This window comes from Zingiber officinale, chromosome 11B (assembly GCF_018446385.1).
Source record: "Zingiber officinale cultivar Zhangliang chromosome 11B, Zo_v1.1, whole genome shotgun sequence".
NCBI classification, from domain to species: domain Eukaryota; kingdom Viridiplantae; phylum Streptophyta; class Magnoliopsida; order Zingiberales; family Zingiberaceae; genus Zingiber; species Zingiber officinale.
Window position 1 is genome coordinate 84,905,546 of NC_056007.1, and position 27,392 is coordinate 84,932,937.

The window sequence follows — 27,392 nt, forward strand, 5'->3', positions numbered from 1 at the left end:
TACCCGACTGGGTAACCAAACTTAATCTACCCGGAATGGGTAAACAAGAATAGTCTACCCGGCAGGGTAATTAAGGTTAGATAAAATGGACTAGGTTTAACTTGAGTCACGGTACTGGTGAAGTTTTTGGATGATAGTACGTTAGGGAAGCTTGGGCATCGCATGTCTAGGAAGATATGGCTTCGACCTGGTGCATTTGGCCAAGTGGAACTGACCGAAGCTACCCTTAAATGGATCCTAACTAGTTAGACCAAGGTTTAGTATTAAGTTTAATGGGTATGACTATTTGGAAAACCTCGAAGGCATGGTTACTTTAATGAGTTCCTTGTGACTCACCATAGCCCAGAAGTTTATCCAAAGAATGCTTACTTGTTGAACCCAAAGCTAAACCTGAATCTAACACAAAGTTAAACATAATTCTAAAATTGAACCTCAATTCATCTCACAAAAATTATAGGAGTCCCTGATTGAAAATTTAGATCGGGTGAGATGACTAAGGAATTCATTAATTCAAAATTAAATATTTTTCAAAATTAACTTAAATATTTTTTCAAAAATTAACTTAAATATTTTTCAGAATTAACTTAAATATTTTTCAAAATTAACTTAAATTAACTTAAATATTTTTTCAAAAATTAACTTTAATATTTTTTCAAAAATTAACTTAAATATTTTTTCAAAAATTAACTTTAATATTTTTTAAAAAATTAACTTAAATATTTTTCAAAATTAACTTAAATATTTTTTCAAAATTAACTTTAATATTTTTTCAAAAATTAACTTTAATATTTTTCAAAATTAACTTAAATTAACTTAAATATTTTTCATAATTAACTTAAATTAACTATTTTTTCAAAAATTAACTTAAATATTTTTTCAAAAAAAAAATTAACTTAAATATTTTTCTTAAATATTTTTTCAAAAAATTAACTTAAATATTTTTTCAAATTAAAATTAACCTAAATGCTTTTCATTAAAAATTAACTTAAAATATTCTCCAAACTTAACATTTTTCAAAAATACTTCAATCAAACTGTCTTTTGATCCATCAACTACTTTATGTGTAGGAATTAGATCAATGAATGTTGGACAGTGGATGCTCCAGACATATGACTGGAGATAGGTTAAAGTTTACTAAGCTAAAACTAAAGAACCTAGGATCAGTTGCATTCGGCAACGATGGAAAACTGAAAATAATCGGAAAAGGTAATATCGAACTTAATTCCGACTTTATTATTCGAAAAGTATTATTAGTTGAAAATTTTAATTTCAATTTATTAAGTATAAGCCAATTATGCGATACTGGTTATTCAGTTAATTTTACCAAATCCGAATGTATAGTCAAACATATTGACAATCCAAAAATCATACTTAAGGGCACTAGGAAAGATAATGTCTACACCATTTATCTACCAACACCCTCAATAAAGTATTTTCTAACACAACAAGAGGAAACTGAGTTGTGGCACAGGAGATTGGGTCGCACTCACACAAGACTCATTTCAAAAATGAGTCAAAATGGACTAGTTAGAGGATTGCCCAAATTAAAAGTTATTGAAAATTCAGTCTGTAATGCGTGTCAACAAGGAAAACAAACCAAGTCAACCTACAAGTCAACCAATCTAGCTAGAACTACTTGTTTACTTGAGCTCCTTCACCTAGACCTATTTGATTCACACAGAGCCAAGTCACTAAGCAAGAACCAGTATTGCTTAGTTATAATAGATGACTTCTCCAGGTTCACCTGGGTAAAATTTCTAAAAACAAAAGATGAAACCTTTGAAATATTTAGTAATTTTTGTAAATTAACAAAAAATGAAAAAGACACTAAAATTAAAAGAATAAGAAGTGACCATGGAGGAGAATTTGAGAATCACAACTTTACTGAATTTTATGAAATAAATGGATACAAACATGAATACTCCTGCCCTAGAACCCCTCAACAAAATGGTTTAGTAGAACGCAAAAACAGAACCCTACAAGAAGCTGCTAGAACCATGTTAAACGAATATAAACTATCTAATCAATTCTGGGCTGAAGCAGTTAGTACAGCATGTTACATTCAAAATAGGATTTTAATTAACAAAATTCAAAATAAAACACCCTATGAAATTTATTATAATAAAATTCCCAACTTAAACTATTTAAAAGTATTTGGATGTAAAGTCTTCATTTTGAACACTAAAGGTTACTTAGGGAAATTTACATCAAAAATAACCCCGGGAATATTTTTAGGATATTCAACAACTAGTAGAGCATATAGAGTGTATAACAAAAATACCCTAAAGGTAGAAGAAACAATAAATATAATATTTGATGAAGAAAATAAGTTACCCAACACAATAAATGAAACTGAAAAGATAGAAAATATTAACCCAATAAACAGAGAAGATGACGAAATTCAATCTGAACCTATTGAATCTGAAGAACAAATCACTAACTCAAATGATATGCGACCAACTAGAACAAGCATAAATCACCCATCTGACCAAATTTTGGGTGACCCAACTGTAGGAGTCAGAACTAGATCATCTTATAGAAACCAAAGCCAAATAGCTTTGATTTCAAAAATTGAACCCAAAACCATAGAAGAAGCCCTACCAGACCCAGATTGGACTCTAGCAATGCAAGAAGAATTGGCCCAATTTGAAAGAAATCAGGTCTGGAAATTAGTGCCGAAACCCGTTAACAAATCCATAATTGACACTAAATGGGTTTTTAGAAACAAATTAAACGATCAAGGTGAAATAGTTAGAAACAAAGCTAGGTTAGTAGCTAAAGGATTCAGTCAAGTAGAAGGGTTAGATTATGACGAGACCTATGCTCCAGTAGCAAGACTTGAATCCATTAGGATGTTGCTAGCCTATGCAGCACATAAAGGATTCAAGCTATTTCAAATGGACGTAAAATCAGCATTTTTAAACGGATTTATTAAAGAAGTGTATGTAGGGCAACCCCCAGGATTTGAAGATTTAGAACAACCAAATTATGTCTTTAAATTAAAAAAGGCCCTATATGGACTAAAACAAGCACCTAGGGCTTGGTATGAATGTCTGTCCAATTACTTAATATCAAAAGGATTTAACCAAGGTCAAATAGACCCAACCCTTTTCGTAAAGACCTTAGAAAATGATATTTTTATAGCCCAAATTTACGTTGACGATATTATTTTCGGTTCCACAAACTCTAAATTTCTAAAAGAATTCACCCAACTTATGGAAAATGAATTCGAAATGAGTCTGTTAGGAGAACTTAATTTCTTCTTAGGTTTACAGATTAAGCAAACTAAAGATGGAATTTACATTTATCAAACTAAATATGCTAAGGAATTAATTAGAAAATTTGGCATGAAAAACTCAAAAATAATCAATACACCAATGGCTACAAATGCTAAAATTGACTCAGACTTAGAAGGTAAATCAGTAGACTTGAAATACTATCAGAGTGCGATAGGAAGTCTACTGTACCTAACTGCAAGTCGACCAGACATTATTTTTGCAGTAGGTATATGTGCATGATACCAATCTTGTGCAAAAGAGTCTCACTTAACCCTTGTTAAAAGAATCCTTAGGTATGTTAAGGGAACCCTAAATGTAGAACTATGGTACCTTAGATCTGGCACCCTTGACCTAAACGGCTACTCTGACTCAGACTATGCCGGATGCAAGCTAGATAGTAAAAGCACAAGTGGTAGCTGTCAATTTCTAGGGCAATGCCTAGTAAGTTGGTCAAGTAGAAAGCAACACTGTGTTGCTTTATCTACCACTGAAGCTGAATATATAGCCTTAGGTGAATGCACATCTCAGTTGCTGTGGATGATGCATACCCTTAAAGACTATCAACTGGAGTATCATAAAACTAAAATCTCAATTGATAATATAAGCTCAATAAATCTAACAAAAAACTCAATTCATCACTCAAGGACTAAACATATAGAAGTGAAACACCACTTTGTAAGGGATCACGTAGCTAAGGGTGATATTGAACTCAACTATGTTGAGTCAAAATCAAACATAGTTGATATCTCCACAAAGCCCTTACCTGAACTTGAGTTCAGCTCACTTAGAAGGCAAATAGGAATGTGCTGGGTAGAATATATATTAATTTTTCAAAACTCACTGTCTTACTTCAAAACTCGTTCTTTTATTCTTTTCAAAACCTAGGAAAAATAATGATTTTAAAATCTCATTTTCTTAGAATTTTCAAAAATATGACATAGCCTAGGATCTACCGGTACCTAGAAATCTTGTTCCCCTAGATTTTAGCTAGAGCATCTCACAAACACCTAGGTATACGTTGCTTGTGTTTGTAAAAATAGAATGATGTGAGATGCATAGGGTACAACCTGGACTCAAGAATACTTATTACTGTGCATCAATATGAGTCTGGGCGTTAAATACTTTATTAACAGTAATTAAGTCAAGTCTTCCAGCCTTAGTCAAATCTAACTGGACTAAATGACTTTACTTGACTAATCAAGTGAAAGCTGTTGCCCTCTAGGCAATCAGCAAGTAGCTAACGGTTAGACAGTTGGTGAAGGAAATGTTAAGCTTAAGTTTGCTTACACTTTAGGGCTCTGATACCTGACCAAAATAATTTAAATAATTTAACAACTATTTAACATGACTCATGCTTAGACTATAAGACCCTAAGAATTTATTAAGACATTAATCAAGGGGGAGTGAATTTTTCTTTTCAAGCTTGTTTTCCTTTAAAATAAAAATTACCTTTGACTTGGTTTTAAAAATTATTTTTGACTTGCTATAAAAATTATGTTTGACTCAGCCTTAAAATAGAACTAACAGTATTTTTAAAGGCTTGGATTTTTAGATAATCAATTTTCAAAACTAAGCACTAAAATTATCCAAATCCTTTACTAAGTTCTTTTCAAAAAACAGTTTCTCAAAGCTAAGTACTTAAGTTAAGCTTTTATGAAAATCCTTTTAAAGTTAAGCAAAGTTTTTACCTTTAAGTGTTTGTCAAAATTAGTTTTTGCTGAAAATGAGTTATGTATTTTCAAAACAATTTCAAATTGAGCTAAGTGTTTTTCAAAGTAATGATTTTCAAAATACTAAATTTTGCTAAGTTTTTGTTGGAAACTACTTAGTGTTTTCAAGGCATTTCCTAACTTATGCAAAATAATTCTTTTTGAAACACTAAGACACTAAATAAATGGCTACTCTTCAGGGGGAGCTTAAAATAATTATTCTTTTCTCTTCCTGATATTCTTTTTGATTTATGTCAAAGGGGGAGAGAAAAGTCAAAGTTAAAGAATAGTTAAAGAAATTAACAATTAAGAATTTAAACATAAAGAGCAGCGTAAGTTTCAAATTGTCATACATTCATGTTTAAATTTCTTAATAATTTTGTCATACTTTTACTTAACTTTGAACTGTGTTGTCATAATAAAAAATGGGGAGATTGTTGGTGCAGGAAGCATCCGACGATCGAACCGATGTTTTGATTATGTCAAAGAGTTCAAGTTAAGTTGTTTTGTTATCTAATGAGCTTAAACAAGTGTGCAGGAAAGTCCTAACTGCGGTTAGGCAGGTGGAAAATCCTAAGGGGCGGTAACCTTAGGTCCTAGGGGGTGGTAACCCTAGGTGGAGGAAAACCCTAAAGGGCGGAAACCTTAGGTCCTAGGGGGTGGTAATCCTAGGTGGAGAAAAACCCTAGGCGGAAAGTCCAGTCGGTCTGGAGGACCGGACTGACATCAGGTAAATCTCCTGAGTGGAGTAGGTGAGGATGCGTTCCCCGTAGAGGGAACAGTAGGCGTCGGGTCGATCTAGGGTTTCTGGTTGGATGCCCGAAGTCAAATTCGGTCAGTCCGATGACTGACAATTTTATTTATCATATTATCTTTTTGTGTTCTAACTCTGTTTTGCAGGTAACTAACAGTTTTATGCAGGGTTAGAACTGACCAGGATCGGTCGACCGAACCTTGGGATCGGTCGACCGAACCTCCAAGCTACCAGATCAGATCTCCAGAAGTTGGACCAGACTCGACCAGGGATCGGTCGACCGAACCTTGGGATCGGTCGACCGAACCTTGGGATCGGTCGACCGAACCTGGGATAGGTGTCGACTGGATCAAGCTGAGGTGTGCGGGTCAGAGGAGACTGATCGGTCGACCGAACCTTGGGATCGGTCGACCGAACCCAGGGATAAAGTTTGACCAGATCGAAGCGGAGCGACGGATGGACGAATTAGATGCGGTGGAGGTCATCTGATCGGTCGACCGAACGTGTGGATCGGTCGACCGATCCGCTTCAGGTCAAAGCTGATCCCGAGACTTGGGGATCTGGATCAGACCTTGCAGAGCTATAAAAGGAGGCCTTGAGGTGCAGCTCAGATCATCGAATTCCGAACGAGAAAACTGAGCTCTTCTGTGTACTGCTGCTAACGCCTCAACAACGCTCTGCTACTCCAACGAATCAACTCCAAAGTTCACTATTCTTCTTGTTCGTTGGTATAGTTTCTTTATTGTACTCCAGTTTGTAATCATTCCGATATTATAGTTGTTGCCCACCGAAAGCGGTCAAGGACCGCGGGCCTTCGAGTAGGAGTCGCTATAGGCTCCGAACGAAGTAAAACACTTGCGTCTCTGTGTGTTTGCTTTAACTTTCCGCTGCATTTCAACTCTGTATTTAAATCGCGAAAAATAGCCACGAGCGCTATTCACCCCCCTCCCCCTCTAGCGCTTTCGATCCATCAAAGAATTCCATACCAACCCCCCAGAAGGTATAACAATCATCTACGAAGCTGAATTCAGCAATAAACTAAGTTGTCAGAAACTCACCAAAAACTGTGTTGACTCAATTAGATATGGATGTCAATGCCAACTACTATATTCTTTCAAAAAAGCCAACATTGACTTTGAAAAATATGTCCCAACAAACTATAGCGGATGACTTATTACCCCATTTACTTTAATGGATTATGAACTTCTATCTAGACTCTTGGGTACGTGACCCAGACTCCGTTACAGATTTCCCAAAGAAATTGGGTGACATAATAGCTCAAGTACTCGAAAAAGAGAAAACATTTGTGATATGCACTTTTGAAAGTTCGCCACTAGAATGGCTAAATTTGAAGATAGAACCAGCCAAATACTTGATCAAGATAGATGTTCATGACATAATTGGTCTTCAGGTAGACCTTGAAGAATATCCTTCTGATCCTGATCTGGAATGGGCAGCACATTCAACACCAGCAGATCAATTTAAACACTGGCGAGCTTCTATTCACGGACCTCCTTTCTTTTCACGGAACTAACAACTCATATCCTCTTTCATTCTCCATGAAGTAACCTTCTAGCCTCTTCCTTCACATCCTCTTTCTATAAATACCTACTTCATGCCTCCAGCAAGATGCAAGAAGAAGCAAGTGTGATAGTGTGCGCTAGTGTGATTTAGTGTAAGTGTACTGTAAGTATCTCCTATAAATTTCCTATGTAAGTTTATACCTTTTTTATATAATTTCCTTATGTAAGTCTATAACTAGCTAAATATGCTTTCAATTTCTTAGTTTGTATATTTTTCTAAAAAATTTCTAAGATAATTTAATAAAAAGGCTTTGTTTTCATCTTATTGTCTTCAAGAGTTAGGATTTATCTCGTGATTTATACTTGTAAAACCTGTGCTGACTAAGTTGGGTAGCAAGAGCTACTGAAAGCTCATTATAAGAGCTACAGAAGTCGAGATGAAGCTTGAACAATAAAACATAATTGATGAGAAGCAATAATAAAAATATTCTTCCAAAATACCTAGATTTAGAAATCCTTGCTTGAAATTGCTGTTAACTTTTTTACTATTCACAAATCTTAAAAATCTTTGAAAAACATAACTTTGACACAAAGCACGTAAAAATCTGGTAACACTAAATATGGGATGACTGGTGCAACTCTATAAAAAAAAATTTCATTGAAGGTTAAATTAGAAAGTACTCATAGTGAATAATCCCGCATAATTACATGTCCCATTTGATATAAATTTTTTTACAAATACACTGTACTTTAATCGAACCACGGTGAGCAATTAGCAATTCTAAAAACATGCAATCGGCTGGGCTTAATTAGCCCACTAAGTTTTTTTTTCCAAAATTTTTACAAAAACTTGAATTTGGTTCAATTTGCTGATAGGTAGGGGTGTAATCGAGCCGAGCTGAGCCGAATTCTTGAATGTTTGAGCTTGACTTTTTTATAATCGAGTCAAGCTCAAGCTTTATTTAACGAATATATTCATGACTCACGAGCTTATTCGAGCTTTTATCGAGCCTAAATGAGTTTAATAAATATAAAATTTAAATTTAAATATTTATTAAAAACTAAATTATATATTTAGAGAAAATTATAATATTCTTATTAAAATTTATAATTTTATTCTAATAAATAAGTTTAATATATTTATCTATATTTTTCAATAGAGAGTAAAATCTATAAATTCAATATCAAAACTATTATCTTTTTATTTAAAAGTTGATTCATGAGCTTAATAAACGTGTTCACGAGCTAACGAACCGAGTATTGCAAAACTTGAGCTTGGTTTATTTATCTGAATGAGCTTCATTAAACGAGCTCAAACAAGCTTTTATCAAATCGAACTTCGAATAGCTCACTAACGGCTTGGTTCATTTACACCTCTACTAATAGGTCGAAAAATAGAAGCAAATGTAAAATATTTAAAGACGAGGACAAAATCCTCGCGACTTAGAGCATCCACATCAACTACCTTATCGAAAAATTTTATCCTAAATTTTAGATATGGTAGCTAAAAAATCTTTACATCAGCTACCCTATCTATTTTCTAAATTTAGATTTGATGAATAGTAATTTTCTAAATTTAGGGAATGAAATCTCTATCCTAAAAATAAAATAATATTTTTTTAATCTCTCTTCTTTCACTCAATATTTTCAATCTCTTTCCTTCTACTCATTCCATAAATATAATAATAAAAAATAGAAGAAAGAGAAGAAAATAATAAAAAAGATTAAGAATAATAAAAATTTTAGGATAATTGATAAAATATGTAGTGAAAAATGACTTTCTAAATTTAATAAAATAGGTCATTTATCTTAAATTTTAAATATAGTAATAAGAAAACTGAAGTTGATGCTCTTTACTACCTCGTCCTCTGGTCTCCTCTTTCCGGGATCCGTCGTCTTCTTTAGCAAGTCCGGTGTGTCTCTTCCCAAGGGCGGAATCAGGTTATGGTTTATCCGGGCTGTAGCCCGGAGGCCGACGATGCCGAATCTCAAATTTACAGGGGAAAACAAATGGAAAACACGAGAAAAAGATGAATTAGTCTGGGGCGACGGCGTTGGAATTGGCAGCCATTGCGCACAACCTGGAATCAGCCCGGGTAGATCACCCGGGCTGGCTCCGCCATTGTCTCTTCCTTTGTGCGCTTGCCTTTCTCTTAGCTTCTTTTGCTGCAGTTTGAGGATTTGTGTGTAGGTCTAAAGCAGTGTGACCCTGACGGAGTGCAGGCGAAAGTTCTGGAGGAGGTGGTCGCGGGGATTCATGTCATGAAGCGCGGCAAGTACATTATGTGGATTATGCCTTCTCTTTGATTGACGTAGCTCAGTTTGTTGTTGAATTTGGTGTGTGAATTAGGTCGCTGTAATTTGCTACGTTGTTCTGTTCAATTGTTTTTGTTTCAATTTCAATTTATTGTTTTAGTTTAACCTAGTTTGTTCGCTTGGTTTTGAAGTGATTAACTTTATCTGTTTGATGAAATGTGTGTAAGAAATATAATTTTGAGCATTGTTATGGAATTGTTAATTATTTTCACAAAATGTATTGCCAGCTGTTATGTTTGTTAATTTCTCAACTCTCGTTTTTGAGTCTGCAATTGTTTTCTTAAACAACTGGTCTTTATGATCTCTGCAGCCTGGAGGAGTTCAATTCTTGGTTTTATTTCTCTTTTCTTTTCCTTGTTTGTAAATACAATGATACTAGTACTTTATGGATTGGTTAGTGAAATTTAAAAGGTCTAATTTCCTGATTGAAGTGCTGTTTTATATATGAAAAGAAGAATCTGTTCTGCCTGCATCGTTGCTGAAAGGAATTTTTTCCAGTTCATTACATTGAATCATCTTTTCGCATTTGGTCCTAGCATGCCAATCATATGAAGACGTCTATATGAGAAAAATTACACTAGATATCATTTAGATTTTTCTTCATAATTAACAATGCACTAGTGCTATGCTGGAACCCTTAATCGAGCTTGATATTCTAGAGGTAATGAAGCCATCTGAAACAGCCGAAGTCATAGAAAGTTCGTCTGTCCAGCCTCACTTCTTGTCATGGTAGGAATCCTTTTGACTTCCAGTACCTGTTCTTTCACCTTTTACATATCATACATGTTAATATTGTTCCTGTATCAGGTGGGAGATTGAGTTTTCACTGATGTGGTATATGGGAACAGACATGGTTTTCTTACCATTTTAACTGAGCCACTTAGCCTTTCTGGAGAGCCTTTTATGGTTAAGCAGGTTTTTCTACTGAACGTTTTGTTTCGATTAATGTTAGGCTTAAGGGAAAAGTTAATGGATAGGTTTTTCTACTGAAGGTTTTGTTGTCAAATTTCCCATGTAATTAAATCTAGCTTTTAATTCCAATTCTTTGTCATTGTAAGTGTGAGGTGCATGTCTTAACAATGACTACTGTAAATGATATGACTCAACTATTTGAGATAGACTCTGTAATCTAATCTTGCAATTGGCTTCTTTTTAACATTATCTTGAGTACTAGCCAAATCATCTAGATCTATTTTGATTGTGTTAAGTAAATTTTCCCCACTTACTCCTTTAAATATAATTAACTGTCTAAATATGCACTGTAGATCTTCTTTAAAATTTCAATTGTCAATTAGGGTCATTCCTATACATCAGTGGTTGGTAAACATTTTTTTTTTCTCTCATAATAATCTCTCATCCATTTCAACATTCTTATATTTTACTTTTTCCTTAACCTTAATTCAATGGCCATAAGCATGATTGGTAGTGCCACTCTTTCATACTATCCTTGTGATCTACAGGGCATATATTAGAAATTATGTTCCTTCGAGGTTTATTTTATTGATCTCTCCTTGTTGAATAATATATACAGGGCATTCAGGATCGTGCAGCTCCTAGTACTACTTAAATTTCACGCATTCAACTTTTGGTTTCTGCTCAAGTCCTTTTGTTTCCAAAGCTTATCATCAATTGACGGATCATCTACAAATAACATACACCATAATGATTTTTTAGCGAGCTCATCTAGTATCAACATAAAAATTACAAGAGGAGCTAACTCGCGATCAACTTGCAGTTGAAGAATTCATTTATGATGCTATTTCTGTTAATTTTCAAGATGGATGGAACATGAGTGGAACTTTCAAACTTTTGCAGAAATATAATGGCAGTGCTTTCTTCATTGAACTTGTGAGCTTGAAGTGGTTTACATGCTTATGGAAACGAAGTAGATTCAGTGCCCACCTATATTTCTTTCTGCATTTGTTTTAATCTCAAATGGATTGAATATAATTGAAGATGAAAATAAATGTTGAGACTTTCTTCCTAAAACTAGCTACTATTTTTTCTTACTATCTTCAAAGGTCATATAGCTCACCCAAGCATTTCTCTCCCACAACGAGATAAAATTTTTGTGGGAAAACATTTAATAAATTTCATGGGAATCTACCTTTATCCAATAAAATAATTATGTTAATTAAGTACTAAAAAATTATACGGGCCGCAGAGAATTACGTGTCGGCCGCCGGTGGGCTAAATCACATTCAATCTGCGCCGACTGTCCCATGCCACGCGTCGCTCTATTTATGGTCATCCTCTCTTCCGTGTGTTTGGCAGCGTTGACGGCGACTCTCCGTTATCTTCCCCGAAAGGGCTACGCTGCTTCCGCGTGGGCGGCCGCGTGTCAAGACATGGCGTGCTAACTAAACTGCTTATGGAGTCTGTTCGGTCCTCTAAACTTGATTAGCCTTCAATTTTTTATGGGGCCCGCTAGGCTATCGACGGGTCTCCTAATGAGTGCGTCGATGAAGAGCACGGCAAGCCTCCTTTCAATCCACGCCGTCCGTCATCTCACTCCGCGTTATTTATGGAACGCGCTCTTGCGCCACAGGAACAGCGACGGCTTAGCGAGTCTTTCCTTTTCGGAGAGTGTCAAGCAGGCGAATGGGCGAGAAGATCGTTACGGAGGCGAAAGGGAAGCTCACTTCCGCAGTCGGGAGCGGCGGAGAAGGCGGCGAGATGCATTTCCGCGGGGTGAGGAAGCGGCCCTGGGGGCGCTATGCGGCGGAGATACGCGACCCCGTCAAGAAGAGCCGCGTGTGGCTGGGCACATTCGATACGGCCGAGGCGGCGGCGAAGGCCTACGACGCTGCCGCTCGCGAGTTCCGAGGGACCAAGGCCAAGACCAACTTCCCCCGCACCGCCGACGCCTGCGGTAGCCCCAGCAGCCAGAGCAGCACCGTCGTCGAGTGCTCTGGAAACGATGCCGCGCCGCGGCCGCTCCCCTCCCAGCTCGACGTCAACCTCGTCTACAGCGGCGGCGGCGCTTGCGCATCCGGCGGCACGCCGTTTGCCTTCCAACCATTTTCGCTCTTCTACTTTGACCAAATCGCCAGATCCGGGACGATGCCGGCGTCAGCGGTGCGTCATATGCCGCCTCTATGCCGGCCGATGGTCGTCGCCTGCTTCAAGCCGCCGCGCGAAGTAACCGCCCGTAGCGACTCAGATTCCTCCTCCGTCGTGGATCCACAACAACCGGACCGCTGGTCACCGGCGCCGCAGCCACTTTCCAAGACGTCACGTCTCGAACTGGATCTCAACCTCCCGCCGCCAGAGACGGTGGAGTGATCTTCACAGGAGCCACACCGTCGTATCCCTTGTCAAGTTTCTTCATTTTTTTAATTTTCAAAAGAAAAAAAGGAAAAAAAAAAACCCGTCGGCGACATGTAATTTAATTGCCTCCTTCCATTGTCATAAATCATTTAACAATATGCGCGACTTCGTTAGCCGGCAGGCGTTTTGTCTTCATCCGCTTATTTAATTCATAAATCCCTTTCTGGCACTGACTTTATGACGTCGTGACTCGCGCGTGTTGACGACGTCTGCCTCGCGTCCCGCATACGAAGTCCAAAACTATGGTCCCGCCTTCTGCGTCCGACGCGTGTACCTAAGCACCGTCACGCTTTAACGGCGGCACGTTGGCGGTGGGGCGCGGAGTCGCGTACGAATCTAATACGGGCGACGAAGTTTACGCGCACGTGACCTCGTGGAGCCCCATACACAGTGAGTGGGGTGGTGGCCGTGGTGGACGCGGTCGCACGCGGGGGCAAGTTTGTCGGGATCCCGGCGCGATGGCCAAACATCATCCACAGAATTAAGCCACCGGATGACGTAATGATTACTTTGGAGGAGGCCACGTGATGATCCGTTGGCGTGGAAGGGACGGCGGTACGCCGCTGTCCCTGTGGGGACCGCATGGGGGGCTGCCGCGCGCAGTTAGGCGGCCGGCTTTTTATTATTTTCGGAATCGGGATGCCACGTGCTGCTGGGCAGTATGCCGTCAGCGATACGTGGGAGCATCTTGACGGATGTTGATCCGTAAGGTAAGTAAAAGTTCAGTTTAACGTACAGAATTTAAAAATTAAATTTGTTTTATTTAAAAAATTATTTTTTAAAAAAAATCAATTAATTCGATCGGATTTGATTTTAAATTTTTTTATTTGATTAAATCAAATAAATCAAAATTTTGAATTCAATAATTTTTTTAATCATAAATTTAAGAATGAACGGAATTTTTATTAAATCAAATTAATATTTTTTTTAAAAAAAATAATTTATTCAGTTTATTTATTCGATTTTATTAAAAATTTAATTGGATTCGATTCCATTTTTATCAAAAAAAAATTGATTCAGTTTAATTTATTTGAAAAAAAATAATTTAATTTAATTATTTTAATTGGATTCAATTTTAATCGAATACTCTCTATCTCCTCTGTCTATTGACGCACCACAATCTGGGATTTGCGATATCCAGTGGCGTCAGCCAGTAGATTTGGATCGCCGTTTCATTCACTCAGGGTTTATATAAGAAAGAAATTGCATTGAAAATACGGTGTTGTCGCAGGAAGGCAGCGGCCAGGATGGCCAAGGCCACGTGGCAGATGATGACTCGATTAACGTAGAGCTCGGTCGGTCCACATGGCAAATTAAGGACTCGATTAAAGAAGATTGAATCGGTCCACTTGGGCAGAGCTTGGTCGACTCGAAATTTACAAAATTTACGGTGCGGTTTTTACTTTTATGTGGAACCGAAATGATTAGTTTGATTTTTTTTTTATTTGTCTCAATTTGAAAGCTTAATTTCACTTATATTAATAAGTGAATAACAATAAAAAAAACAAACTTTTTCATATTCATAGCTTGTTATCTCATGAGTAAGGCTAATCCCCTCATATGATTATTAACTTTAATTTCCTAATTTACACGATTAATCATATGGAACAATCATAGATCACGACTTTTATTGCAAACAATTGTTCCTTTTACTCTGAACGGTTTCAATGTTTCATCTGGTAAGGCATTGCTCTTACCTCAGTAGGATAATCTTAATTATTAGAGTAAGAGAAGTTCTTCCCTTGATTAAACCTTCTCCCCTTTAATTTTATTAGGGTAAAGATCAAGGATTTATATAAAGGTTAAGAAAATGGCAAATTAATTAACCATCCATTTGTCTGGAATGTAGGGATTGAGCCCATCTATGGACTTGTGTTTCGACACTTATAAGGTGATAATTTGTTTGGCATCTAAAAGCATGTATTGAGAGCATGTGCTCCAATGCCTCTCATTGATCTAAAATATAAGATGGCAAACCTAAGGAGCTCGAATGCACTTATTCAAATGGTCTTATTTTGAAATATTTTAATTTTAAAGATATCATTTCTTGAAAGATTTTGATTTTGATTATCTTTTAATTTTTGCTGGATTTATTTATTTTGTCCCAGAAACCTTTTTGCCAATGGCTTACGTTCGAAGGGCTTTTCCCTTAAAGTTAAAGGTATTCTGTTCTTTAATTCAAACTCTTTCTCTTACGTTAGAAGGTCAAAAGATGAATCTACTTTAGTCAAAAGGTCATTTACTAGTCTAGCCATTAAAAATGGTTTAATATTTGTCAATTGGCATATTGGATTTTGATGCCTCTCTTTTTTTTGTTCGCGCGTGTGTTTCTCGTTCTCAATCAGTCCTCTTCTCTCATATTGTCTGATGGATTTGAAAAAATAATATGGATTAGAGTCGGGTCGGCTCCTCCTAATTACTGATTGATAAAGAGAAAAAAAATAAAAGAAGAACTTAAAGAATAAAGAGTGGTCTCTACTAGTTAGAAATAGAGCCATCATACTTAGAAAAAAAAAAAAGATAGATTCACTACTTTAACAATCTTAGTACTAGTCCCATGGATATAGAGAAAGATAAATGTAGGTATATAAGTGTTAAGTGCATGGTGGAGTAAATCACAGGTCGTCAGTTTTTAAGAAACTACCCCTGACAATTACACTAGAGATGTCATGCACGTCCACCGTCTACGCTACATCCTAGGGACAGACCATCATAATTAGAAGTTATCATCTGAGATACTTATATAGTTGTTAAAAGAAAATTTTCACATCACCTGTCTTCATGCCTTTTTTACTTCTTCCCAATCCTCACTTTCTGATGATCCGTTACTGAACTTCCAATCCTTGACTACCACGTAAACTGAAGAAGGCTTGTAGGGAACCACTCCTGACAACTATTACTCATCCGTCATTCACTGGTTGTCACGTATTATGAAGAAGGAATCAAGGGAACCGTCTTTGATATCCATCACTTGTTTTTCTAATCATCAAATGCTACGTGTTGGCAACCAGAAGCTTCCTGACGAAAGACTCACTCAGTAGTATTGCTCTATGTGCCCTAATATAATTACCCTACGAAAACTTAACAATTTTGCTTGGTGAACTGCAATTATGGCACTTTATGAAACTGGGTGTTATTACTCAATAGAGCTTTGATGTCACTCTATGGACACTTAACATTATTGTTCAGCAGACCTTTATGTTGTTGTTCTGTGAGACTAAGTATTATTACTCGATAGGGCTTTGATGTTACTCTGCATACACTTAACATTATTGCTTGGCAGACCTCAATGATATCACTTTGTGGAATTAAGCCTTATTGCTCAGCGTAGCTTTGATGTTACTGTTAGAGTGTATACTAAAAGTCTAGCTTTTGTAAATATTTATTTGTTGAAATAAAAGAATCATATTGGTCAATATCTGTATTTATTTGTTAAATGTATTTGTTCAATTAATTTATATAGTAGATAACATGGAGTGTGTTATTTTGAAATATTTTAATTTTAAAGATATCATTTCTTGAAATATTTTGATTTTGATTATCTTTTAATTTTTGCTGGATTTATTTATTTTGCCCCATAAACCTTTTTGCCCATGGCTTACGTTCGAAGGGCTTTTCCCTTAAAGTTAAAGGTATTGTGTTCTTTAATTCAAACTCTTTCTCTTACGTTAGAAGGTCAAAAGATGAATCTACTTTAGTCAAAAGGTCATTTACTAGTCTAGCCATTAAAAATGGTTTAATATTTGTCAATTGGCATATTGGATTTTGATGCCTCTCTTTTTTTGATTCGCGCGTGTGTTTCTCCTTCTCAATAAGTCCTCTTCTCTCATATTATCTGATGGATTTGAAAAAATAATATGGATTAGAGTCGGGTCGACTCCTCCTAAGCCGAGGTGGCCCCTCCGATGCTTAAATAACTGATTGATGTAGAGAAAAAAAATAAAAGAAGAACTTAAAGAATAAAGAGTTGTCTCCACTAGTTAAAAATAGAAGATCATCATACTTAAAAAAAAAAAAAATAGATCCACTACTTTAACAACCCTAGTGCTAGCCCCATGGATATAGAGAAAGATAAATGTAGGTACACAAGTGTTAAGTGCATGATGGAGTAAATCACAGGTCGTCAATTTTTAAGAAACGACCCCTGACAATTACACTAAAGATGTCATGCACGTCCACCGTCTACGCTACATCCTAAGGCCAGACCATCATAATTAGAAGCTATCATCTGAGATACTTATATAGTTGTTAAAAGAGAATTTTCACATCACCTGCCTTCGTGCCTTTTTTACTTCTTCCCAATCCTCACTTTCTGATGATCCGTTACTGAACTTCCAATCCTTGACTGCCACGTAAACTGAAGAAGGCTTGTAGGGAACCACTCCTGACAACTATTACTCATCCGTCATTCACTGGTTGTCACGTATTATGAAGAAGGAATCAAGGGAACTGTCTTTGATATCCATCACTTGTTTTTCTAATCATCAAATGCTACATGTTGGCAACCAGAAGCTTCCTGACGAAAGACTCACTCAGTAGTATTGCTCTATGTGCCCTAATATAATTACCCTGCGAAAACTTAACAATTTTGCTTGGTGAACTACAATTATGGCACTTTATGAAACTGGGTGTTATTAATCAATAGAGCTTTGATGTTACTCTATGGACGCTTAACATTATTGTTCGGCGGACCTTTATGTTGTTGTTCTGTGAGACTAAGTATTATTACTCGATAGGGCTTTGATGTTACTCTGCATACACTTAACATTATTGCTTGGCATACCTCAATGATGTCACTTCGTGGAATTAAGCCTTATTGCTCAGCGTAGCTTTGATGTTACTATATGGACACTTAACATTATTGCTTGACAGACATCAATGATGTCACTTTGTGGAACTAAGCATTATTGCTCAGCATAGTTTTGATGTTACTCTGCGGACACTTAACATTATTGCTCGGTAAACCTTTATGTTATCGCTCTATGAGACTGAGCGTTATTACTCAGTGGAGCTTTGACATTGCTCTGTACAACTAAGTAACATTGCCCTACGAAACTTTAATGGTATTGTTTGGTGGACCTTCGGTAATATCACCCGACTAAAACTCTATCATTTTGCTCTATAGAACTTAGTAATATTGTCCTACGGGGCTTTAATAATATTATTCAGTAATATTTATTCAGCCCACAAGGAGGAACTCAATTATATTGATCAGAAGAACTTAGTATAGCCCTCAGGGTAAATCCAGCTTTGGAAAAATTATATTCTCAAGTAGTAGCGGCTTTAGGGGATTGTGCTTCAATGGGAAAAGGTGGTACTACAAGATCTTGATATGTTGCAAAGTTCAGGCATTCCAAACCATTCTTCCGCATTCACTTCTTAGTGGTCTGATTATTCACATCCCTTTTACACTCAACTTGTTTACTTGTTTGTCCGGATGACACAAAATCAATTAGGAGATCGGATGAAAGCTCCAGATGTGCAACACCTTAGGGTAGCCGAAAGATAAGACTTTTTGAGAGGGGTGTCAAAATGCCCTTGCCTTCAGAGGAGTCCTCTGAGGATTCTAACCACACTTTTCTTACTTCAGTGGATTCCTCAAATTTGGGAACTTATTCGGCTTTTCGGTGACATCTTACTACCTTCTTCTTTGTTATTTAAGCAATTTGTTCTGTTCATAACACGCACACTTGTTTCCTGAATTTTATGCTCAACCCATATGTATCAAATGAAATAGAATCTTCGAAGAAAATTCTGAACAAGAGGTGGATTCTCCTCTTATAAGGATCTTAAAGCAGCAAAGAGACCAGACACGAAACGAACTGAATGTTGCCCTCTGTAAAGAGAGAGTGATCAAAGCAAAATTTGATTTGTTGAACCAACACTTGCATGAGATTGATATGACACTAGAAGATGTCATTAACGGTAGAACTAGGAGCAAGCAATGAAAGGAAAATCATCGTTGAGCATCTTCCCATGGAGTCTTTCATTAACAACTTTATAAACTTTTACAAAGATACATCCCTTGAAAATTAATATTTATCTTGTATTAAAAAATTGTCATCTTATATCTCGAAATAATATGAATATTTCTCCATCTTATTTTGAATCTATTTAGTGAGTTGTTCAGCCTTGAAGATTTCGTGATGCCCTTACTGTAGTGTTTTCACCTCTTCATTCATGTCAAAATCATTATGCATTGAACACACTCTGAATACTTTTATGAATTTCAATCTTGATAGGCTTCTTCATGGATATCTCCTTTGACATGATTTTCTCGTTTTATATTTATTAGCACATCCTCTGAGCGATATGGGAAAATCATATGAGTGGTCAAAACATTCAGAAAGTGACTCGAGGAATAAATATATCCATATCCTTGTTTTTGGCAAAAACTTGAAACGAAATGATCTTGAGTTTGCTTCACCGTTTTGCGGATCAATGGAGGAAATTATTTCATCTCCGTCATTACTTGGTTTGGAGATTCACACCTTTCTAATAAAAGACTTTTTCCTATAAATGAGAAGTGTTTTCCTCTACTTTCTGAATTGTCATCGTTTAGTCCTTTTTAACCCTAAATCCTTTTCGTCTTCCCTGTGTCTGTGTTTCTACCTCATCATCATTGTCCTCCTCTGTTAATCTTCGTTTTTCCCCGTCAGTAAGTATCCTTCCTTCTCTTTTGTGATTACAACATCTTCATGACTACTTTTTCATTGCATTTATACTAAAAACCCTTCAATCATTCTACGCACATGGTATGAAACATTAGAGTATAATATGTCTCTCTCATCCCTTCGTTCATTATAACCATGAATATTTGGCTGGGAGTTTACCTATGATGTATCCTTTGTCCTCTCAATGTCCTCATTAGCCACCTTCGAACTTTGTTATCTTTTTGTAGATCAATTTGAAGGAGGCTTATGATTTTTGATACCCCTAGTGTACATGAATATTTTCTCTTTCTTGCGGATCCCTTTAAATCAATTAGCTCCAAACTCCTGCAGAATTTTAGCTGGTACTGTTTAGTCTTCCAGCATCATCAGATTCCCCTACTCCTCTACTATTTTATTGCTTCTATTATTTAAATCCACTGAACCTAGTGTCTTCCATTTCATGACCCATAAGAATTGCAATTTCTTAATTGACCTTCCCTCATCCTTGAAATGATGAAAAGAATTATTCATTTATACCACTATGAACTTTTTTCCTTCCTATTCTAGGTCATGGCTACTTGATTTTCCTGATTTGCTAGACATCAATGAAGCTCAAACACATTAAACACATTGTCCTTTCTCCGAAGTGCGGTAAGAATTATGGGATAAACATTACAGCATATCTCATTTATTAGATAATCATCTCCTGTCCCATTTTGACTTATCCCCTTTTAAGACCCCTAGCTTTCAACCCATAGGTGATTGATCACTTATGAATGATTTATCTGTTGACATTTTATGTTTAAATTTTCCTTGTTGTTTCAGTTATCCTCAAGAAGTTCTTATTATCAGAAATTCGGAAGAAGTAGAAGAAATTTACAGAAGTATTTAAAGCATTTAGGTCCAGCAAACACCCAACTTCTGTAGATACATCATCCACAATCTCTACCGGTTCTCGAGATGAGTCTCTTGCATTGCCTTAACCAATTCCTAAGCCTACTGCTATCACAGTTTCTGATGTAAACCCTAGCCCATCCTCTGAGGGACCTCCTCAAGCAATGATAGATCCAATTTATACTTCCCCTCCATTGAGTTCCCAGCTAGCCATGGATGAAAATACTCCATTGAGTATACTTTATCCCAAGATTAATATTGTTAGGACACTTTGGGAGCTAGAGGGGGTGATTAGCTCCGATCACTTCGTTAATGATTTGTTGTAGTGGAAACTTGAAGCAATCGCTAACTCATTAGATTTTACTTGGTATCCACCTTCTTTAGGTGACTAATCCAACGGTCCACCCTCCTCACTCACAGATGCACTATGAAAATCTCCTTCTTAGAAGTGGAGAAGCTTCGTACAAGCAAATACAAGAAATACAATAAGAAACGCACAAGCAAATACAAATGAAATAAAAAATGATTTAGAATACTTGAATTTTGCTTAGCTTGTTTTTTTCTTATTTGGAAAATTCCTCTTGATGTCTAGAAAGTACAACACTTATCTTCAAGAGCTCAAGAATCGACAGTCAAGAAATTGTTGGTGCAATCGACCTCTAGGGTTTTGATGTTTGATAATATACTTAAGTTGGTCAATTTGACCAAGGGTTGTCCAAACAGGACTTGATGTTTGAGAGAGAGAAGTCTAGTCAATACTAAATGACTAGCAAAGGTAAGTCCTAACCAAAGGTTAGGCAAAGTGGAAGTCCTGGTGAGTGAAGTCGGACCCTAGTGAGTGAAGCTAGGTAGTAGAAGTCCTGGTGAGTGAAGCCAGACCCTAGTGAGTGAAGCTAGGAGGTGGAAGTCCTAGTGAGTGAAGTTAGACCCTAGTGAATGAAGCTAGGCCCCCTAGTGAATGAAGCTAGGTGGTGGAAGTCCTAGTGAATGAAGTCGAGCCCTAGTGAGTGAAGTTAGGTAGTGGAAGTCCTGGTGAGTGAAGTCGGGCCCCAGTAAGTGAAGCTAGATAGTGGAAGTCCTGGTGAGTGAAGTCAAGCCCTAGTGAGTGAAGTTAGGTGGTGGAAGTTCTGGTGAGTGAAGTCGGACCATAGTGAGTGAAGATAGGTGGAGGAAGTCCTGGTGAGTGAAGTCAGACAATGAAAGTCCTAGTAAGTGAAGGTAGATAACCCTAGGGGGAGAAAACCCTAGGTTATACTTAAATTCTGTTAATACTATTTTACCTTACCATTTTATCTATTGTGCTAACTCAGTGTTGCAGGGAAGTTCAGTTAAGTCGACGAGCTGACCGGATATCTGGTAGGAAGTCCAGACAGGTTGACCGACTGACCGGATGTTTGATAAACAGTAAGTGAAGGCAAGTCATTGGAGTAGAGTGACTATGAGGGTGCGTCCTAGTTGAGGGACAGTAAGCGTCGGTCCAATTAGATCCATTTGGAATCCCTAAACTGAGACCTTGACTAGTTCCTGAGTTTTGGAGGACAGGAACTAATTACTCTATTTATTATATTTGTGACAACACTTGTCTTGTAGGGTATTTGGACTAACACATTTGTTGTAGGGCAAGAAAGCAAGTAAGTAAAGAAGCTGCTTTCGGGTGAACAGTACTCGAGGACGCCCTCCATGGCTATGGAAGATGCATCAGTATTGCTCATGGAAGGCGCCTTCCATGGCTAAGGAAGGCACCATCCGCGGATAAAATTTGACTTCATTACAGATAAGTGCCAAGGAAATTAGGATAGCTTTTGCCTCATTGGAGGCGCCTTCCATGGCTATGGGAGGCGTCCTCCAAACCTTTTATAAGGCAGTCTCGAGTAAGTACTTAAACAAGAACTACATATGAGCTACTGCACGTTCATTCAAGCTTCCGACTGCTCCCGATTGCTGCTACGACTCTACTACGAAACTGCTAAGTCCGACGACTGATTTGAGGAGTTTTGGTCGTGCCCGGCTGACAGAAATCAACACAAGAAAAGCTCTTATTTCGATCCATAAGAGTGTTGGTAACTTTATCTTTGTACTTAATTACTATAAAAGGGCAAGTGTAGTGTGTTGCACTTGACCTAACCTTTTTGTACTCGATTCTCTCTTCCGGGGTACTAGAAGAGATTTCTAGTGGATTGCTCATCAATAGGTCCGTGGGGCCTGGGCCTTGGAGTAGGAGTCGTCGAAAACTCCAAACCACGTAAAAACCGCCTGTGTTTTCTTGTGTCTTGGTTTTTTGCTTTCTCATTTTCGTTTTCTGCTGCGTACTCTGCTTTCAATTTTTAAAAGAAAACAAGTTTTAAAAACCATGTGATTCACCCTCCCCTCTCACGTGAGTCACGATCCAACAGAAGTGTTCGAGATTTATCTTCTAAATATCCATGAAAACTCTTTTCTATGGTTCTTCGATGCCTTCCAATCGATTAGCTTCCCCCCTAATCGATTGGCACATAGGATATGCTCGTTCTATAGAGCGGGTCTTTTTCAAACTCTTAATCAATTGGTGACTTATCCCAATCAATTCAGAAGCTTCTAATAGATTGCTCCAATCGATTTCCTAATCTTCTGTTCCTTCACGACATTGGCCAATCAATTTCGCCAATCGATTGTCTTGGGCTGAATCGATCAGCCAATTGATTCCCCAACTTTTTGTTTCTTTTGCGAAGTGCCTTAATCAATTATCTCAATCGATTAAGAATGTCTAAATCGATTGCCTCAATCAATTCAACTCTTCTCTCTCATGAAGAAAACATATTCAATCGATTCCTCTAATCGATTAATACTGTCTAATCGATTGACCGAATCAATTCAGCAACTTTTTGTGTTCTCGTGATTTTGGCTCTGCGAAGCTCCTAATTGATTAGGAATCCATCCTAATCGATTGGAGCATATCCCAATCAATTACTCTAATTAATTGTCCAATCCTAACTCACTTGATCTGAGTCTATAGTTCTCCTTGCCTAACATCTAATCAACTGTGACATGTTGGGTCTTCTCCACCAAGTGTTCGGTCAAGCCTTGACCCACTTGAACTTTCTCTTTGCCAACCTCTTGCTGGACTTCCAATTACCAAGTGCGGTCCTCCTTAATCCACTTGGATTTTCCTATTACGTAACCTCAATTAGAGCTCGTCATTCAATAGACATCCACACCTGCATAACCTTAGTTAGGGTTTTCCCTTGCTTAACCGCAGTTAGGACTTTCCTTTGCTAATGCGTGGTCCTTCTTGACTCACTTGGACTTTCCTTTGCCTAACTTTCTGTTAGGACTTCCCAGTCAAATATCCGATCCTCCATGACCTACTTGACTTTTATCTCACATATTATCAAGTATCTGATCAACCTTAACCTACTTGACTTCTTCTCACATATTATTCAAACATCAAAATGCAAGCTCGAATCCACTCAAGTTTAATCAAACTGGTTGATACGGGTTATGTTAGATGAGCCGAGCAAGCGAAGGAGGGATTTGTTAGAGTGTATACTAAAAGCCTAGCTTTTGTAAACATTATTTGTTGAAATAAAAGAATCACATTGGTCAATATCTACATTTATTTGTTAAATGTAATTGTTCAATTAATTTATATAGTAGACAACATGGTGTGTGGTGTCACACATAGAATATCATATTGTCGGTTCTTTATAAATTATAAACAGTTGCTCACGACTAAGATGGAAAGGAACAAACCATCGGAATAGTCGTAGTGTAATTAAGTATTAGTTTATCTTGCTTAATAAATTACACTGGTACACTCTAAGTGTATTGAGTAGGACCATTTTAAGTAAGTTCTTTTTGTACTGACTTAATAAAAGAACTATACCTTAATTATTATGGAAGTGTGTACTCTTAATCCTAATATAATAACAAGCAAATATATTTAATATTTATTTCTTTGACTTATCAAAGGGTGAGGTTTAACTCGATAAATCAATATGCCCGATAAGTTGGGAAATGATATTACTTATAGTGTGTGTTATTGATTATAGAAGGAATCTGTGTCCTAGTTATCTAGGTTGAGAATGTCCCCAAGAGGAGCTCATAAGGATTGTCATGTTAAACCCTGCAGGTGGACTTAGTCCGACATGACAATAAGGTTAAGTGGTACTACTCTTGGACTGAGATATTAATTAAGTGAGTTGTCAGTAACTTACTTAATTAGTGGACATTCGTTATCTTAAACACAGGGAGACTAACACACTCATGATAAGAAGGAGCCCATAATGTAATTTGGGATTAGTGCGGTAGTGCGATAATAACTCTCTAGTGGAATGAGTTATTATCGATGAACTTGAGTTGTGTGTTCGGGGTGAACACGGGATACTCAAGCTCATCGGAAGGCCAAAATCAATTTCTCCTCTAGGTCCCTGTCATAGCCTCATTAAAGCATCAAGTTCATCCAAATATAAGCCCATCTTGGTATTCAAGAAGGGGGCCAGTCCAATGCTTGGTGACCAAGCAAGGGCCGGCCACATCCTCTTCCAATAGGGGTCGACCCTATTGTTTGATGAACAATTTAGTAGGGGCCGGTCACATTAATCAAACAAGGAGGGTTGTTTTGAATTTTTAAAATCTTCTCTTTGTAGAAAACTATAAGTTTTAAAAGAGAGATTTTAGTTTTAAAAACTTTCCTTATTTGAATTAGGTCACATGTTTTGAAAGAAGGTTTAAAAGATTTTAAAACTTTCCTTTTTTAGCCATCCTCATGGTTTAAAAAAAAGGAAGATAAGTTTTAAAATTTAAAATTTCTGTCATCATGTTAAAAAAAGAAATTTTATAATAGAAGTTTTAAGTTTTAAAACATGGTTTTAATTTTTAGAACTTTCCTTTTTTAACTCCTACTTTAGGAAAGAGAGCTTGTAAAATTTTATAAGAGTTTTTCTTCTTGTAAAATTTTATAAAAAATATATTTCCTTCCTCTTTAAGGGGGTCGGCCACCCTTGATTGGTGCCCAAGCAATGTGGCCGGCAAAATTGAAAAATAAAATCATCAAATTAATTTTTGGTGATTGATTCAATCAAAAGGAAAGAAAAGGAAAAATTAAAAGGGAAAAGGAAAATTAGAAGAAGATTTTAATTTTTGTAAAAATTCTTCCCTTATTTGCCTTGGGCAAGTATTATAAAAGAAGGGGAGAGGAGGCTTCATGAGACACAACTCTTATTCTCTTGCTTGGAGAATCTCTTGGTGGTCGGCCCTTTCTCTTCTCCCTTTCCCTTTGCTCTCTTCTCCATGGTGGTGGTGGTTGGCCGGATTTTAGAGGAAGAGGAAGAAAACTTTTGGGTGGTGTTCATCTTGGAGGATCGTCGCCCACACGACGTCCAAGGCGAGGCGAGGAATAAGGCAGAAGATCTCGAGGTCATTAGTTTACAAAGAGAAGGTATAATTAGCAATTGTTTTCCGCATCATGCTAGTTATTTCTTTTTGTAAGAATTCCAAACACAAGAGGCATTAGATCTACTTTTTCGAATTAGTTTTTCGAGTTTGTGTTTTCTTCTTTTTCGAATTTGTGATTCAATTGTTCTTTTTGGTTAACCTAGAGTTATTTAAGGAAATTAAATATTAGCTTTCCTTAAAAGGCTTTGTCTAGGCAGTGGTGGTTGCTCTCATATCCAAGAAGGTCATGTGCCTCGCCATGCAGTTCTGGAAGTCAATTTTGGAAATTAATATTTAATAGAATTAATAACATAGGTGGATTTGAATCAATAGTGTTAAGTTCCGCTTGCGATTCAAATTTAAACCATTAAGAACAAATAAATTAAATTTGGAATCAATGATGTTAAGTTCCGTCTGTGATTCCTAATTTAACTTCTAAAGAACACAATAGGTTATTTAAGGAAATGTTCGACACTTGTACAAAAATTTTTGTACAGTGGAACCGGTACGTTTTCCTAGGACTAACCAACAGGATTTAAGTCCAGAAAGATAAGAAAGGTATATCGTCGGTCGAATAAAGGTCAAGTGAGCACCTTCGTGCTCATATATGCTTGGCCGGGCGAAGCCCGCTCGAGCATAAAGGCGTTTAGCCTTGTATATAACTCTCAGCATATAACCGGTCGATCGCAGGCTGAGCAAGCGCCCACATGCTCATATATGCTCGGTCGGGCATAGTCCACTCGAGCATTAAGACATTTAGCCTTATGTAAGATTCTCAGCATATTATCGGTCGATCGCAGGTTGAGTAAGCGCCCATGTGCTCTTATATGCTCGGTCGGGTAAAGCTCGCCCGAGCATAAAGGCATTTAGTCTTGCATATAACTCTCAGCACATTATCGGCCGACCGTAAGTCAAGCGAACACCCACTTGCTGGTATATGCTCAACCGGGCAAAGCCCGTCCGAGCATAAAGGCATTTAGCCTTGTATATAACTCTTAGCATATTACCAGTCAATCGCAGGCTGAGCAAGCACCCACATACTCGTATATGCTCGGTCGGGCAAAGTTCACTCGAGCATAAAGGCATTTAGCCTTGTATATAACTCTCAGTATATTACCGGCCAATCGCAGACCTAGTGAACACCCACGTGCTTATATATGCTCGGTCGGGTAAAAGCTCGCCCAAGCATAAAGGCATTTAGTCTAATATATATAACTCTCAACGTCTTACCGATCGATCGCAGACCGAGCGAGCACTCGCGTGCTCATATATGCTCGGTTGGGCAAAGCCCGCCCAAGAATAAAGGTATTTATCCTTATATAAGATTCTCAGCACATTATCGGTCGATCGCAGGTTAAGCGAGCGTCCACGTGCTCATATATGCTCAGTCGGGCAAAACTCTCTCAAGCATAAAAGTATTTATCCTTACATATAAATTTCAGTATATTACCGGTCAATTGCAGGCCGAGTGAGCACCTACGTAATCATAAATGCTCGGTCGGGCAAAAGCCCACCCGAGTATA

The 27,392-nt window shown here is 37.2% G+C and overlaps 1 protein-coding gene across 1 annotated transcript; it reads left to right on the forward strand.

Moving 5' to 3' along the window:
• The first annotated feature begins 11,536 nt into the window (after positions 1-11,536).
• LOC122035179 (ethylene-responsive transcription factor 8-like) lies at positions 11,537-13,045 on the forward strand. Its single transcript, XM_042594584.1, has one exon. It carries the CDS (start codon positions 12,182-12,184, stop codon positions 12,863-12,865), a length of 684 nt encoding a protein of 227 aa, XP_042450518.1. The 5' UTR covers positions 11,537-12,181; the 3' UTR covers positions 12,866-13,045.
• Positions 13,046-27,392: the final 14,347 nt, after the last annotated feature.

Coding starts and splice junctions, on each gene's coding strand:
- LOC122035179 (XM_042594584.1), top strand. CDS start 12,182: ATGGGCGAGAAGATCGTTACGGAGGCGAAAGGGAAGCTCACTTCCGCA.